Below are 17,046 nucleotides of genomic sequence, written 5' to 3'. Positions count from 1 at the left end.
TTGTTATATCATTGTCATCATTTAGGAACCATCATTGTGCCATTGTCATACAGTCATGAAGTCATGTCATGAAGTCATGTCATGAAGAAGGAATGACGTTGATCGAACAACAAAGGCAGCGTCATCATTTCATCAATGTCATTCCTTCTTCATCATTTCATCATAATCATGCTGTCACCATTCCATTGCGACTATGACACCACTGTCATACTATGGTCATCATGCATTCATTGTGACACCTTTTTGATGCAGTCATGGTCCTTCTATTGTCGTCATTTCAGCTTCGTCATCCAATGGTCACGTGGTTGTCGTAAAGCCATCGTTACCATACAGTCATCATCACATAGTCGTCATAAAGTAATCATCACGTTGTCATCATCCTACACCTGTCGTCATCCCAATGTTCTCATGCTGTTGTCATCACAGTGTCGTGTCGTCGTTATAACATCATCATCATTTCAGAATCGTCACTGCACCGTTGTCATACGGTCAATGCCATGCATTTGTTGTCATACCATTGTTGTGATGACGTCGTAGTTGTTCCACTTTCATCATACAGTCTTCATCATTCCATTATCCTTATGCCATTATCATAAAACTGTCGTTGTTATAGCATCAACATCGTTTTAAAAGACATGTTTTTTGCCGCAATTGAACACTCACAAAAGGAAGACACATAAAGACAACATGGGCGGCGTCTATGTGTCTTCCTTTTGTGAGTGTTCAATTGCGGCAAAAAACATGTCTTTTAGCAAGCACCAACTAGGCCAACAAGCAGTTCTGTTGCAACATCATTTTAGAATCGTTGTCCCATTGTTGTCATAACACCTTCAGCTATGTCAGTATATGCTTAGAAAGCTAGGGAGCACACGAGCATCGAAGAAGAGCGTAATAGTTTAATGAAAACGCTATAAAGCATTATTTACACTTAAATGTCATGGAGTAAGCAGGACCCTTAGAACCCCACACGATTCGGCGAGCTCAAGATTGGAAGCAAAAGCCACCTAGCCTGCACCACAGCTAATGCCATTTACGCTACCACTTGTAACTGCCGTTTTCTTGTGCACAGGTAGTGCAACAAAGCATTTGGTCATTTGCACCTTACACTTGTTGTGACCCTCTTTTGCACCACATCTCAAAGTTCCTAGTATCAACGTCGTGGTAGCTTTCTCCACTAACAGATCAAGCCACTGCCCTGTCAGTGAAGAGATTACTCAGCTTTTGCTTTTGGCAGAGGCAGTGCTTAGTCATGACTGTTTACGAAATCCTCCTCCCAGTAGCCATTGTGCTTACTCCTGCATAAGATTAAGCAAAATAGGAGGAAGGAGCTTTAAAAATAAACATGTTTTGTGGTCCCTTTAACCCTTTTCATGTCAAGGACGAATCTCACTTGTCCACATATTTTACTCAGTGCCGCAGATGAGTGGCAATCATTTTGGTATGGAATGCGCACTATTATATAGCATCAGCTTTGCAGAAAACACATTTTTTGAGTGGCTGACAGAAAAATACTGGAAGTCTGGATCCACCAGGTTTTAAAGATGTCAGTGTAGAGTGAGCTGGCAGCAGAAATGGCAGCAGAAATGGCAGCCATCTTTTACAATGCAGAAATAGTGGTGGTTTTGGACATTTCTTTACCTCATGTAAACAATTAAATCTGTAAAATGTTAGTGAATTGCAATGGGAGTTTCAACTTAGTTACTGACAATTGCAAGAAAGATTTAGAGCCTCTGGCTGCCTCTCTTGCTTGAATGCGGCTTGACGGAAGTGCCTTACTGCCAATAACTCTGCAACTTCCTTGCCGCGCCAGCAATAACACATTGCACAGAGCACCCAAAAAAAAAAAAAATGTGCTTGACTTTTGTTCCGTGAGATATCAAGCACCATATAGACTGTTTCTGTGGCCTTGCCTATCTGCAACTGGAAAATATGAAGAAAAAAAAAAGCTTACAGTAAAAGACACACAAGAATAATGAATGAACAGTTGATATTGCAATAATGAAAAGCTGTTCTCAAAGAATCAGTCATAAAAACAATTAGGGAAATTTTGGTGGTTTTCTGGAAAAGAAAGTTGGCATGGAAAGGGTTAAAAAAAAAAAAGAACTAAACTGCAAGTTACCAACCTCTGTCAATGGCACTTCCCTGGTGAGCTTCTTGCGGTACCCGCTGTGAATGAGTTTTAGGTCCAACAGGAGGGCTGAGTAGGTTGCCAGGTAGATGCCATCAGCATTAACAATTGTGATATGCTGTGGCGTGCTCTCGAGTTCAGTGCCAGTGTGTTGTTGCTGCTGTTGTTGCCAGAGGGCTGAACAGAAATGCAAGAGGATGTGTCATAAGGCTTTACAGGCAATTCGCGAAGCACAGTTCACTGCCCACTGTTAAAAAAAAACATACAATACAATATCTAAGCACAACAAAACTGAGAAATTTTTTGCTACATACTTTAGCCATAATTCAGCCATAAACACAATGACATTTTCAGTTAGTACATGCTTCTCCATTCAATAGCTTATTTTTCCTCCCACTTATTTTTTGTTAGCTTTTTTGTCAACCTGCTATTTCCCATTATTTGCTGCTCGTTGTACACCACACGTCATGTATAGCAGATGTCAAAAGTTCCCAGGGCACATATTCCAAGAAAAATCTCAATTCCTGTTTGGCTTGAGTATGCAGCATGTAAATGAATGGAAGACTGTGTTGGTTGCATACAATATAACCACAGACTGCAACTCTGAATTCAAGAATGGGTACCTATGCTCCCTGGAAATTCGGCTTTTTAATCAATACTACAACCCAGAAACTTTCAATCTCAATAATACTTTCATGGTGTTCTACAGCTTATATGTCTGAAGACTGTCAAGACAGTCATTATCATTATAAGATGACTTCTGTGTCCATTACTTAATGTAGATTGGCTGCTACACAATGTTCATAATGATCAGTGAATAAACCATCTGACATTGCAAGAAGAATCTGGGCTGAAGCAGAAACATCTAAATACCTGTGCAAATTCCTGTGCTAAAGTGAAAAGAAAAAGGCATAATGCACATGGCAATGAATACCACATATGCTAAGGCCGAGTTCTGGAATACTAATCACTTTAGCACATACTCTTGTTTTTCTGTGGTAGAAGGTCCCGCATAATGTCTGTGTCACCTATCTCGTTAGTACGCTTGACCACAGGCCATGGGCTACAAATGGGGCGATGGCATCCCTGCCTCGAAATTGTCAAACAGGGCAGAGTGTCTGTCTCTGGTATCCTGCACAGCTTACAGATGTCTATGGAACAAAATCTGAAGAAGTAGCATGTGCACTGGTGAAGTTAATGGCACTGAATAATGAGAACAGGTTTCAGATTTCTCTATTATGATGAAATGTTCTTGAATAGCACCATTTGAGACTCTTATTAACTATGCAGTTACCTAGTATGGAGCTAACATAAGCCACTGGAGGCAGTAAAGGGCAGGCATATGCAGGACGTTAGCTCCGTCCAACCCCACAGTGATTGCCCGAGCACATCTGTGCACCTGATGCTGACAGGACATGAAAATGATGATGGAAAGTGCGCCTTATGTTAAAGATTTTTCATGACACCATCTACTGACATCTGAGCTCTGCCGGCACAGGATAAAATAGATATTCCAACAAATAACTGCCCCAGCATAATGTCCTTAGTGGCCTTAAGCTATCCTCTACACCAAACTTCTGTATTCTTGAGCGCAAACATTTTGCTTTTAACAGTCAGAGAAACATGGCAGCAGTCACCTTCTGCGTAGTCACTGGCAAACTGCTGCAGCTCCTGGTCAGCCTCAATGGAGCTGAGAACATGCAGAAGTCGCGGCAGAAAGGAGGCCAAGTGATTGACAAAATCCCTAGATGTCTTGCGCTCTCGTTCCGCAAACTCGTTATTAGATTCGAAGAACTTCTCCAGCCGGTCCCGCTCGCTTTCGTTGACATCTTTCATCAAGGTCTTTGCTGCTCTCTCCATTGCAGAAGTTCTTGCTTCAGCTGAGATGTCCGTTTTTTCTTCCAATGGTTTCTCAGCCTACATGTTGGATAATTTCAGAACGATGTCAGTCTGCTGTTTGTTACTCAAAACATATTGCAAAAAAGCCACCAACACACAACACCTGAATGCACGCAAGTCAGTGGTAGAAATATTGAATTTACTTGATTTTCCAGATTAAGGACCTGCAAAGAGAACTGCAACAAATTTTTGTGCATAACTACCACCATAGTTCTTTCTTTTTATTTTGTTTGTGTTTGTGAGAAAGGGGGGGGGGGTAGGGGCATGTTGCTGTTCAATACCTCATCAAAACAAAACTTCCAAATGCAAATTCAGTGTATTTTTTACAGTGGTTCTTAGCTTTAAGTGACACCACTAAACCCCAAATACAGATAGAAATAGGTCATGAGACTTAAAACTCAATACTCACCAAGTCAGTGTCATAAAGGCTTTCATCTGCAAACTCTGATGCTTCATCACCTTGGCTGTACTCTATAAAGCTGCCACTTTGAAGCTCGTCATCTGGCAAACTACTCTCTTCTGGAGTGACTGCCACATGCTCCCTAGCATCTCCTGCCCCTGGTTCTGGTAGACAAGTCCCAGGATCAAGATTCTCTTCTTTCATTTCATCGATACCTTTGCATTCAATGGGCAGCTGCTCAGGAGGCTTCACATCATATGCTTCTGACACTTCAAGAGCTTCATCCACAAGTGAGTGCTTCGGTGAACCCTGGATATCTTCCAAGTGGACATCAGAGCTTCGGCTAATGCTGGTCTGGTGCAAAATTTGTGTTTCTTCAACCACAGGTGCAGTTTCAGTTTCTCCACTTTTGATGTGCGTTTGTTGCCAACCGTTTCGAATGCCACCTCGAGCTGACTTTTCGTACAGGAATGACGCACCTGCAAATAACAAAACAAAAATCATTCTTCCATAAAGTGCTTGTGCAGAACATGGCATACAATATTAAGACTGAGAAGTCAGAAGCATCCAACAAAGACATTTATAACAAAACAATGTTTAAATGGTAGTCAAACCTCGTTATAACAAAGTGACATCCAACAGGCAAATACCTTTGTTATATCCAAAGATTCATTACATCCGTGTTCGTTATATTGAGTTTCAACAGTAAACTAACAACACCCTGAAGTTTTGCATGAAAGGTTCTCCCATGTACAAATAACAGCAGCAAAACATGGGATAAGCAGCACACGGTACTTCAATATGATTTGAGGTGCGTAGCTAAATCACACACAGGATGTGTGGGTTATCAGACAAATGGTGGTTTCAGAAAAAGCAAAAACATTATGGAAAGGTTATTTGACCCCCATTTTTTACACTGCCTTTTATTCCTAAATTCGAGAACTACTCAGTAAAACTGCCCCGATTGTCAGTTACCAACTTGATTGCAGTTTCGAAGATTTCAAGCATTAGGATGCTCGCACACATCATGTATTATTGCCTCAATAACTTACAGTGTCTTACTAATATATTCAGACTATAAAAGAGCACATTCACTTCACAGGAGATTTGACAGTAGAGATATAAAATACCATATTGAAATTTCGGAAAAACGGCCGATTTTTTAAGAAGTCAGCACTTCCAGAAGTGCACTACAGTTTCAGAAATCAAATTAAAGGTCCTCAAGCTTTTCATATTAACCGAAAATAAGGCTTAACAGACTTTGTCCCACCACACTTCTACCCAGCGTGACTCTTTCAGTACAGAACAGCTGCGCTCACCAACATAATCTGCGCTCTGCAATGTTGGGAACGTGGAGTTCAAGCGTTCTGCCATCTGGTCCGAGATTTTGGAGCCTGAAACCAGGGTTTCCAAACTTGACAGCAGCGCCACCACACATTCAACGCTGATGTAGCAGACACTGGGTTCATTGCTGTGGCAGCACTCTCCAAGCCCATCAACAACACTGCATGAACAACATTATACAGCTCGATAAAGTGGCAAGGCAAGGAACACACAAGGCAACATTTGGGCATGACACTATTATCGTTCAGTATCTAAAATGAAAAAAATGTGCAACAGGAGATACACAAAACACAGGGTGTATAACCTGCACTGGACAGTAGTACTGTATTTGCTCGCATAATGATTTCACTTTCTTGTAAATGAAATTGATGGAAATTCAGGGGTGCAATCATTACGCGGGTTAAATTTTCCGCGAGAAGAAAAAAAATTTTTTCATCCCGCTATATCCCGTTTCATCCCGAACGCTATATCTTTCCTTCTCGTGAGTACATTACGTGCATTGAAATAGTTTTTTCCGTACAAGTAATGAATATAATATTGTGAATATCGGCAAGTTTGCGGCAATAACATAGCCATGTCCACTTTGAGGGGACAGAAACAGATGGGTGCGCTTAACTGCCAGTGACATAGAAACACATGGCTGGCATGCTGCGGAAACTGCAGCATCTGTCTTCACTACTATCCTAATACGGAACATTTCCGCTAAGGGTGGGTGAATATCTTAGGTGTGTTATAAGCGCTGGCGTATGAATAGGGTACACTTCTAACGTATCAGTGTAAACGTGGCTACTATCGTTGCTGCTCGTAATTTGCGTGCCCACAGGTGCAGATAAGAAGAACCGAAAGGTGCCTTTTTTGTTGTTTTTGACCACAACCATTATAAAGCCTATAAACATATTATAAAGCCACATAATAAAGGCAAGTTTGGTTGTACCTTTTTTTGTCATGGAAGTGTGGAAAGTGATGAAAGTAATAAAATGGGGCATCTACTTAAGAATGTTTGGTGCGTGCAGACCGCTTGGTTTGTCTAGAAGAGTCGTTCGCATAGCATTTGATAGATGGTAAGCGCGATTATTATTAGCTAGACTTGGCACACGACATATCACTGTGGCAAGTTCGGGGTGCGATCATTACATGGGAAATTTAAGAAATCTAATTTTGATGACAAAATTCAGGGGTGCGATCATTACGCAAGTGCGATCATTATACGAGTAAATACGGTACATATTGTCGGGCAAGTTGCCGTGAGTTGTGTGACAGGTCAGTTTCAGAGCAACACAGACTAAAATGTAACACGATAGCCTTACATTTCATCTATCGTAGGGACATGGTGGTCCTTGCTTTTTCATTTACTCTCCTCACCTGTAGCCAAGGTTATCTAGCTTTAGCTACCTCAGGAAATTTCGTGGCTACTTTTCAAGTTAGGGAATTGGTAATCCCACCAATCATCTGTATACAAGTTACTTTCAGCTACTTCTATAACACGATTTAAGTGGACCCGTGTAAAGCAATCGATGCTGATGTGCAATTGAATGCTTTGAAACTAAGGCAATAGGCTGAACAAACAAAGGATTGCTTACATTTTTAGCAGGTCTAGGCTGCTCAATCGTGGGTTTTTGGTGTCTTCCCACAAAGGAGGCCCAGCAAACTGCAGCAACTGCTCTGGGTTGTTCAGCATCTGCAAATGTAGAATATTTAGTAGGTACTATGTTACTTGCTATAAAACAACTTGCACAAAACAAGGAAAATGCACTGCAAAACGAGAAGAGAGAATGTAAGCAATCAACTACACAAAGACAGTTTTGAGCTCCCCCGCCTCTGTCTTGTCCCAGAAAAAGATGTGTGCATGTACCATTTTTTTATGTTTGCGTCGATGTCATATTCACTCTTTTAAACAGGCTACCTTGAGCTTTTTCCTGAGTTTACTTCGCTAAAATTCCATAAATTTGTAATTTTCACTCTCTTCCTGATACTATACATTTATTGAAGGGATGGTTTTAGTGATACCCTAGTATACGCAAGGGTCAAAGCGTGCTAGTTTGTGCTTCCTTTGAGAAAGTGTGTGGAAAACAATAGTCAACAGTTTACTTTCTTTTTTCTGGATTTCTCTTCACCCTCCCTTCCCCCAACGTTACTACACAAGGTTCAGTTTTCAAACTCCTGTGACTGTGTGGACCCACCACCGCTCCTAGAATCTCGTAGCGCTGCTGTCACACTTTACTTAGTCAGCACGGTGCAGGCGGGGCAGCGAAGCGCTGTTCGAGGCTGTTCACATGTTGCTTCTTTTGTACACATGCATGTTTTGCTGCAGTCTCGGTGCTTCTTGCAACGCTCTTGCGCGTTTTCAATGCCGTGTGCATGTTGACGAGTTTGTGGCCCGTATCATCCAACTTTATTTGGTGACACAAATGCGTATTTATGCTCCGTTCCTGCAGCGAGAACCTGCCTTGAATGTGCAAGTCTGCTTGCAAGCGACCAGAGCTCACATAGCTTTAACATCTCGTGACTGCGACACGTGTGGGCAATGGTTATAAGAAGCCGTGGTTCTTTCGGAATAAACATTGTTGAAAGTCGGCACTTGTGGTGTCTTCTTGTATCGTCTCTCGTCTACATTTTGCGCTGTTACTAGCAGGCTTTATCATCGCCCTAGTGAATGTGGTGCTCTGATGAAATAAAGAGCGCTAGCTTCATTTTTTTAATCCCAAAATGAAATGCTGAGAGTGTGTATATACAGGGTGCTCCAGCCAACTTTAGCCAGAGTTTAAAAATATGCGAATGCCACGTAGCTGCACAGAACCAAGGTAATGTTGTTTGCCGTCACTTGGAGGTACCCAAATTATTTTTGAGATTCCGTCTAATTAGAAAATTAGTCTTAATTCATAAATAAATCAACTTCTCAACTATTATAGTTAGATGAAGAGCGTCAATAAGAAAATTGTAGAACAACATAAGAAACTCCTGATACAGCTTTCTGTTCCTCAATACGAGCTGCATAAGAGCGTTTTTCTGAACGTGAAAGTAGCCCGCGAATACACGCAAAGTGCTTCGAGCAGCCAGTTGTACGATGATATTGCGCGCATTTGCGGGCTTGCTTAACGCTCGGAAAAATATTTTTATGTAGCACGTATTGCGCAACAGAAATTTGTATCAGGTGTTTTTCACTTTGGTCTACAATTTTCTTATTGACACTTTTAATGTAATTAGAATATTTGAAAAGTTCAATAATTAAGGAAGGCTAATTATCTAATTAGACATAATTAAAACAAAAGTTTAAGAATCCCCAAGTGATGGCAAACAACATTACCTTGGTTCTGACCAGCTGCCATCGCATTCGCATATTTTTAAACTTTGGCTAAGGTTAGCTGGGACACCCCGTATATCGAGAGAAGGTTTCTCGGATTTATTCCTACTATTTTAAAAGCACACCGATTGGCTTGCTGATCTCTACAACTGCTGGTGAGTAGCGCCTGTTAGTACAAATTAAATAATTAATTACCCGATTGACTTGTGGACAGCTACAGCAGCTGATTATAGCAACTTTAGTACTAATAAACTAATTGTTTAATTATGTGACTAAATAAATAAAATTGAAGGGGCACTGTGCTGCTGAAATATTTGATTTGTATATCTTATGTTCTAATAAGGAAAGAAAGAAAGAGAAAGAAAGAAAGAAAGACTGAGTTATCCATAGGTGCATGACTGCAAAAGCAGTGCCACCACCAAAGGTAGAGGGTTCGACTCCCATTACCGATCGTGGGATCGAGTGCATTAATTAACTCTATTAATTAACTTCACCTTACTTATCACAAAAGTAAGTGGGCTAGACTCCTACCAATGGTCGTGGATTGAAGTGCCGTAATGAACTCTATCATAATTAAACCTGTGCCTTCACTGTACCTTAAAGAAATTTGCCTTAATTAACACCAAAGGCCGTGTGTTGGACTCCCGCTAAAGGTCGTGGGTTCGAGTACCTTAACTGTGTCTTAGAAACTGGGCTTTAATTAACTTTGCCCTAATTAACACCCACGGTCGCGGGTTCGACTTCTACCAATGGTTGTGGGTTCAAGTGCCCTAACTCTAAGTTAATTAACTGCACCTTAATTAACTTCACCTAATTCACTCTGCCTTAATCCACTCTGCTTTAATTATCTTTGCCTTAACCGTCATCGTCAACTGCCTCGATTGGCTCACTTGGGCTCCCTCGACTCTTTGGACCATCGTGTGGTCGTGCTAAAGCCACCTCATGAGCCATACAATGCGTTTGCATTAATAATTAATTGGTACTAATCAGCAACAGCTGATTACAGCTACTAATCAGCTACGCAACAGCAACAGCTGATTAGCAGAGCGCAGTGGTTGGCCGGGGCTGCTGCGGCTCTGGACTAGGGACTCCACAGCGCACTCCGGGGGAGCGCAGCAGCATTTTCACAGCTACGTAAAGTTTTTTAAGCAATCTGCTATAAAACATTAAAGAATGCATAGGTGAAAACACTTGCTGCTTTCGTAAGTTGCGAAGACGGAGGACCCGAGCACCTTTGCCAGTGCAGAGCTGCACATGTGTAGAGCTACATGCGGTGCTCCCGCCCTCTGGTGGCAAACCGAGGCACGGGGGCGCCCGTAATATATGGCGCCCATGGAGAGTTAAACAACTGAACCTAGTCTAGTAATGCCGCTGCCTGCCCCTCCCTTTCTTTTTTGCATGTGTGTTCAGTGGACATTCCTTGGTGCAGATGAGCTAGAACCTCGTCATCACTTCTGTCTGAGTCATATTATATCAACAGCTCATCTTTAAAAGCATAGACCAACTAACCATGCTGGCGCACCATGGCTGCACTGTCAAGACACAAGGATAGAGTACTGTAACATGTGCTCTACATTCAGTCAGAAATTTAGCCTATGAGTTCTATATGCTTAGCTAACCTTTCTGTAAGATGGTGCAACGAGTCTGCAATATTGCTTTTTGCACGAGTTGCTTCAAGAGAGGTAATGAGAGCGCTTGAAATACAAAACAAGTGTTCCCGGTAGTAGCAAGAGGTGGTATAGGTTCTCTTAGTTGTCTTGAGAGTGGCACCATGAGGGTTAAAGATGCCATGGAAAAGGTTGTTGCCGATGAAATCACCTGCTTGACAAACTTGAGTGGCTCGAGACAGTGCTGGGGCAAAGGGTAAAGCAACATCCTGTGAAACAAAGACCCCAACACAGGTCGCAGGGCTCCAACCTCACCCACGATGGTCACCAACTCCAGAGCAATGCTGCGAAGTGAAAGTAGAGGAAAAATACACAATGACTTTAGTTACAGTTACCATTAGCTACAAATCAACAACCCTCATAGTACTGAACTGTGAAACTGATTACAGAATGCAAGACTTAGCACCTTTCTGTACACCAGGCTTAATTAACCCTTTCAGTGCCACTGACATACCGGTATATCCTATACTCTCTCCAGTCATATGTGTATAGTAGCATGAAGTTGGAGAGCTCCGAGATAGTTCCACCATTTGTTGTATATTTCTAGAAGCATATTTTTTCATCTCTCTGGGTTCATAAGTCTAGATTTTTGTTGGCACACTGTGAAACGCTATGCTTCGTGAATGTGGTTGCGCCGCACGGAGCATGCATCTGTCGATAGGAGCGATGGCTCCTGGACCTTGTGCATCGTTACCGTGGCGATTTTTCATTTAAATGTTCATGCCATAGTGGAAGGACCACTCTTGCGTGCTTCTACCACTGTTGTACATTCACAGCACTTCTCTTTTTTTTTTACCTTGACACAGCGGCACTATTGCAGAAGTGTGCGTGTGAGAACAAAACTAGGTAGGAGATAGAAAACGAAGACTGGAATGTGAGGACTATACTAAGAGTGAATTTGCCATTATTCATGTCATTTTTTTTCCTTCCGTATAATCAGAAATAAACCATTGTTTTCGTTTTATAATATCCAAGAAAAAACATTATGGCAGAACCTACCTAATGATGACTGTCAAAGGTAATGCAATTAGCATTCAAGTAATGTAGCAACGCAACATATAGCTGAAGAAATGTTTATTTCAAACTCGTAGTGGTCATTCTGAGACTTCCATTGCTTCAGCTATATGTGGCATACAGTGCCTCCAGTATTGGCCCACTTTGGTATAGTACTCACTTGCCAAACTCACCCACGATCATGACGGCATGATGACGACTGTGTGACGATGACACAGTGACAACGATGGAATGACAAAGAAGGAATGGTGCCGATAGAATGAAAAAGGCAGTATGACGATGGCGGTATTATGACATTGAGATGACAATTCTGAAATGATGATGATGATGATATAATGACAACATTTGGATGGCGACGAGCGTGTGACGACAACCAGGTGATGAAGTTGGAATGATGTCAATGACATGACAACAAATACGTGACAGCAACGTAATGATGGCGACTGCATGACAACTGTGGGATAACCACGAGTGAATGATGACAGCATGATTACAAGAAATGATGGAGAAGGAATGACATCAATGGGATGTTTCTGAAGTAACCACAATGTTAGAATGACAGCGCGAGGTCTACAGCATGAATACAATCGTATGATGATGACTGAAAGAATTAATTAACTAAAGAAAGAATTAGACAATTACCAGCCCTGCAGCTTTGCCAAGATTGCTTCAATAGCATATACATCATTTAAACAAGTTTAGCTAAAGTGAAATTTCATTGCAGTTGGCGTTTAAGCACCAGTTCCTGCTCTGTTCCATCCTATCATTGCTATGTCGTTTAGTGGAATAAGGGCGGAAAGAAAAGGTGTGGGCAAGACAGATGCTGTCCACATCATCTGTCCTGTCCCCATTGTTTCTCTTTGCCCTTATTTCACTCAACAAAACAACATGATGTACCAACTGGCCCATGAGTCAACGATTCTGAACCTACCATTTCTTTGGCTTTAAGACCCAGTTGATGACAATGGCACCTCCCCCTCTATGAAGAGGGTGTAACTCTACACAAAACCTTACTTTTACTTCGTTTGCTTCTTTTGCATTAGGAAAAGATGACTTATTAAGAAACATGACAGCACGAGCCTTCGCAGAGCTCACAGAGGCAATTTATTTTTTGAGCTAATGTTGAATTCATAAGATATAAGCTCACAGGTCCGCTTTGAATTACATGGATCAATACTAGGCAAAAACAGTCAACTCATTTACTAGCAATGCCAAAACAGCCTTCCTACTGACTTCTGCTGCAGAGCACAAGGTAGCAGGTTCGACTCCTGGTCACCACAGCTGTATTTCAATGGGAGACGAAAGGTAAATGCACTCATATAGACTTAGGTGCACAGTAAAGACCCACAGATGGCCAAAATTAATCCAGTGCCTTCCACTGCGGTGTTTCTCATTCAATGTGGTTTTGGGACATTAAACCAGTTGAATGAACGAAAGAATGAATTAATCTAATTGTTGATTTATTGATCAATCAGTCAATCTGTCAATCAATCAATCAATCAATCAATCAATCAATCAATCAATCAATCAATCAATCAATCAATCAATCATGAAGCCTGAATACTTATGATCTTGCAGAAGTACAACATGTCATTTTATCATTTTCAGCCTTATCATTTTCAGCCTTTCAAGCATAGAAAGGCCTCACATATAAGCTCAAGTGAATAGCAATACACATCACAGCCACTTATCAATTGAACACCTAACTAAACTCCTGGCAGTCATGCAGAGAAAAGTGTGGTACACAGTGATGCTCACCCATAGACAAGCCTTGCCTCTTCAGCGTGGTATGAGGGAGCAGTAGTGAGGCAGCCTGATCCCCTGCCCATTTCACCTTTCTCAAAACGCTGTGCCGACACTATGTTCTTGTCCTTCAGTGGCGAACCAAGGCAGCCCACTAGCCTTGGGCACAGCTGCTGCCTGTATATGAGAAAACATGAAAACTCTGCTCAGCCTCACTATAGCAGAATGAAAGAACAGGAAAAAAGAAACTGATTTAGGTTCCAAGATTTTGTAATTGCAAAACTGAATTTTGTGAAGTTACAAGATTTCAAATATTAAAATTGGACAGGAAAGCAGAGGTAAAGGAGCAATGGAGTCGATGAGAAAAAAAGAAAATAAGAATGAGTATGTGAGAAAAAGCAAGTGACAGTAAACAATGGATCCAAAATTTCAATTGCTATACAAATGCACATGTGCGTGCGTGCACACACCCATGGACAATGGACACGCAAATAGATACTTTTTAAACAGAGCTTTAACCATTACATTTTAGTGTTGCTATCATGTTTTAGCACTATCATTTCAGCATTGGTGCGTTGATAGAATATTTTGGTTGAATCACAAACAGCAGCCTTGGCTGCAATATCTTGTGACACGGTGATGCACCAAAGTCCATGAGACCTTTACTGCTTTCTGTGGCTGTCTTAGAAGCTGCCCATATCATGGTTTTGCAGAGACACCGAATAAACAAATGAATACATAAATAAATAAATAAATAAATAAATAAATAAATAAATTGTAGAAATCCCTTCCACAATTTTCATTGAGTTGAAAGTTCCTAATGTTACAATAAATTTGCCCAACCAGAAGGTTCCCATAAGAGAAGAACATTACAGATTATCTTGGTTTGAACGTAGCATCACAAGGCATCACTGCAACCAGGACTGCTGTGGACTGCAACCAGGACTACTGCTCAACAATCAGCTAAAAAAAGTATTGCTAAAAGATACATATGTGCCAGCTGAATAACAAGGCTGAATAAAATGAACTTATGTCAAACACTGGTGACACCTAAGAGTTACAAGGATGTATCGCTCACCAAACGAAGTCTAGAAAAGGCTGACTTTTTCTGGCTTGTCCTCTCAGAGAGTTCAGACCTGTCTGAATACAGTGCAGTAGCAGTGGAGCCGTTGAGCTGGCACCATTCCTAACAAAAAAGTCAAATGCAAATATGTAAGCACGGCGTGGCAAACAGTGTCACATGAAATGTCGTGACAAAGTTGAACGTTATATCACCGTTTGTCTTCCTTCAGCTTTTCACAGAGGAAAAGGAACAGAGGCACGACTTCATCAAATGGAGAAATATGGCCTGAAAAAAACAAGCAAACAAGTGGATGTTACAAATGTGTCAAGTTCCAGCATAGAGTTTGAAGAGAGACAGAGTGAAATGGTTCACAATTAACACACCGAGAGGCAAAATGTAATAATAGCATTGAGCACAATATGCCATGTTTTATCTTCAAACTAGTTTTGTCTACGATACTTCCCTTGAAGCAGTAATCAGCTGTTGTTTTCATGAACTGCAGGCTTGCATATACATACTCAGACATACAAGTTATCAGAGGCTGTCCAACCATTACAAAAATTAAAAAAAATAAAATGAAATAAACACTAAATGAACAGATGAACTATTTAAAAAGATATAAAAGTCCAAACTTATGTTAGTCCTAAATGTCATAGTTAAATAAATGCTTATCATACATAAAATATGCCAGCCACTCAGGTGATGTTGCTTGAATAAAGAACACTATTGACCAACAATATGGTGAGACGGGTTAGTTGGCTAAAATTCAGGTTGAATAGATATTGAAGTGCATCGACACACAGACAGAAGGTTACATAAAAGCAGACAGGACAGCGCTGTCCTGTCTGCATTTCTGTAACCTTTTCTGTGTGTGCCAGTGCACTTCACGATTGAACTTTAAAGCATCTGTAAATAGCCTACCTTAATATCACAATACCCACCATCTCTGCATATTTATTTTAAACTGAGCACATGCAATTCTGCCTCTACTTATTAAATGGTTGTTAATAATGACAACAACAACAAAAAACAACAACATTTAATTCGTCTGCATAGATACAGAATTCTTGACTACTGCACTCAAAATGGCAAGCCTGCTTGCTGCTCACACATGCCCACAGATTTCTAAGACAAAAATAAGAACAAGCAAACAAACATGTTCTGTGGTGATAAACTCTTTCTATGCACCCGCTATTCATTAGCAAGTATGTTGTTAAGATGCCACCACTGTTACATTCTGAACACTATTGCGGTGCATAAGCATTCAGTTACACTGGACTTAATAAACATTATGTTCTGCTTTCTTTAACAATCAGTCAAAAAGCAGCAGCGATGCAAAGACAGTATGGAACAGAAAACAAAAAGAAAAGGCACACATTTTGTACATAAGTTTGTAACTTCTGAGTTACTGCAACAATGGCTTTTGCTCCCTTGTTTAAAAGCTTCGTTGGCTAAATTATCCGACCCATAATATTACCCAATGTCAATGCATGTTACAAGCTCATTTGTGAAATGACCATTACCACAAAAATGATTTTATACATGCAGGGGGCTTCTTGATGCCAGGGATACCTTGCACAGAGCTACAATTCCTTAAGCAATTGTTTTAATTGAAGAGGTTGATGATGCAGAACCACTCCATAGAAAACAAATCTAGACATGCAGCTGCAGCACAACAAACAACACATGCTTTTATCTACCACAGTAACTTAGCACCTGAAGTGTTCTACTTGCTCAGCACAAAAGTTCACGTTCACTTTAAATCTGAGATCACTGCATTCTGATGAAGAAAAGTGGAGAAGCATCTGTGCATTTTGGAGTCTAATAAAGGATGTAATATAGCGAAAACAAGCCCAGGGTACATTGTTATGGCATTTCTCACAATGAATGTGTAACTCTTGGACACTGAGTGCCACCAACTAAACAAGCAATCAATGCATGCTCCCTTGCTATCATGTACAGAAAGAATATATCCTAATGGGAAGCTTCATACTTCACAATCTTAAAGGTACCCTGAAACACTTTTTGAACATATTGAGAAAATGCTGCCGATGTGTTAACGAGGCTCCCATGAACAGGGGAGCCAAATATTGCACTGCATCCAGCAGGAAAAGCACAATCTCGTGCCAAAAGCAGCGAAAAATTTAGTTCTCTCACTTACAGGGCAACACCTCTCGCACGATAGCGAATGCTTCTCGAGCAGAACGGGACAGGCTCACCAGATACAACGACATAACCAGCGCATACTTGAACGCCAGAAGGATATACCCACCGCCGAGTCCCAAATTGAATAGGAGGCAGGCCGTCGCCTGGAGACAACTCCAGACGAACACCTTCCCTAATCCATTCCATCTGAAACGTATCTTCCCAAATAAGCATCAGCATGACAAGTGCAAATTGTGCCAGGATGGACCAGCAACACTCAAACACATGCTGTGGGAGTGCAATGTAGTTATAGGAGGGATGGCAGTTACTCCGAAGACCCTG

General features: G+C 41.1%; 1 protein-coding gene across 1 annotated transcript in view; it reads right to left on the bottom strand.

The window, feature by feature from the left end:
• The window catches only part of LOC126521943 (brefeldin A-inhibited guanine nucleotide-exchange protein 3), a 101,956-nt gene that overhangs the window by 73,366 nt on the left and 11,544 nt on the right, over window positions 1-17,046 (bottom strand). Inside the window, exons 7-15 of the mRNA XM_050170688.3 lie at window positions 14,772-14,844; window positions 14,575-14,682; window positions 13,512-13,673; window positions 10,891-11,023; window positions 7,352-7,449; window positions 5,747-5,931; window positions 4,437-4,906; window positions 3,766-4,045; window positions 2,124-2,305 (exon numbers count right to left, since the gene is read on the bottom strand). Of these exons, the coding sequence (XP_050026645.2) occupies window positions 2,124-2,305; window positions 3,766-4,045; window positions 4,437-4,906; window positions 5,747-5,931; window positions 7,352-7,449; window positions 10,891-11,023; window positions 13,512-13,673; window positions 14,575-14,682; window positions 14,772-14,844 (1,691 nt within the window). The remainder of the gene's footprint in view (window positions 1-2,123; window positions 2,306-3,765; window positions 4,046-4,436; window positions 4,907-5,746; window positions 5,932-7,351; window positions 7,450-10,890; window positions 11,024-13,511; window positions 13,674-14,574; window positions 14,683-14,771; window positions 14,845-17,046) is intronic.

Source organism: Dermacentor andersoni, chromosome 6 (assembly GCF_023375885.2).
Source record: "Dermacentor andersoni chromosome 6, qqDerAnde1_hic_scaffold, whole genome shotgun sequence".
NCBI classification, from domain to species: Eukaryota; Metazoa; Arthropoda; class Arachnida; order Ixodida; family Ixodidae; genus Dermacentor; species Dermacentor andersoni.
Note: the sequence above shows the minus strand (reverse complement) of the source record. Positions and strands in the feature narration are given on the sequence as shown.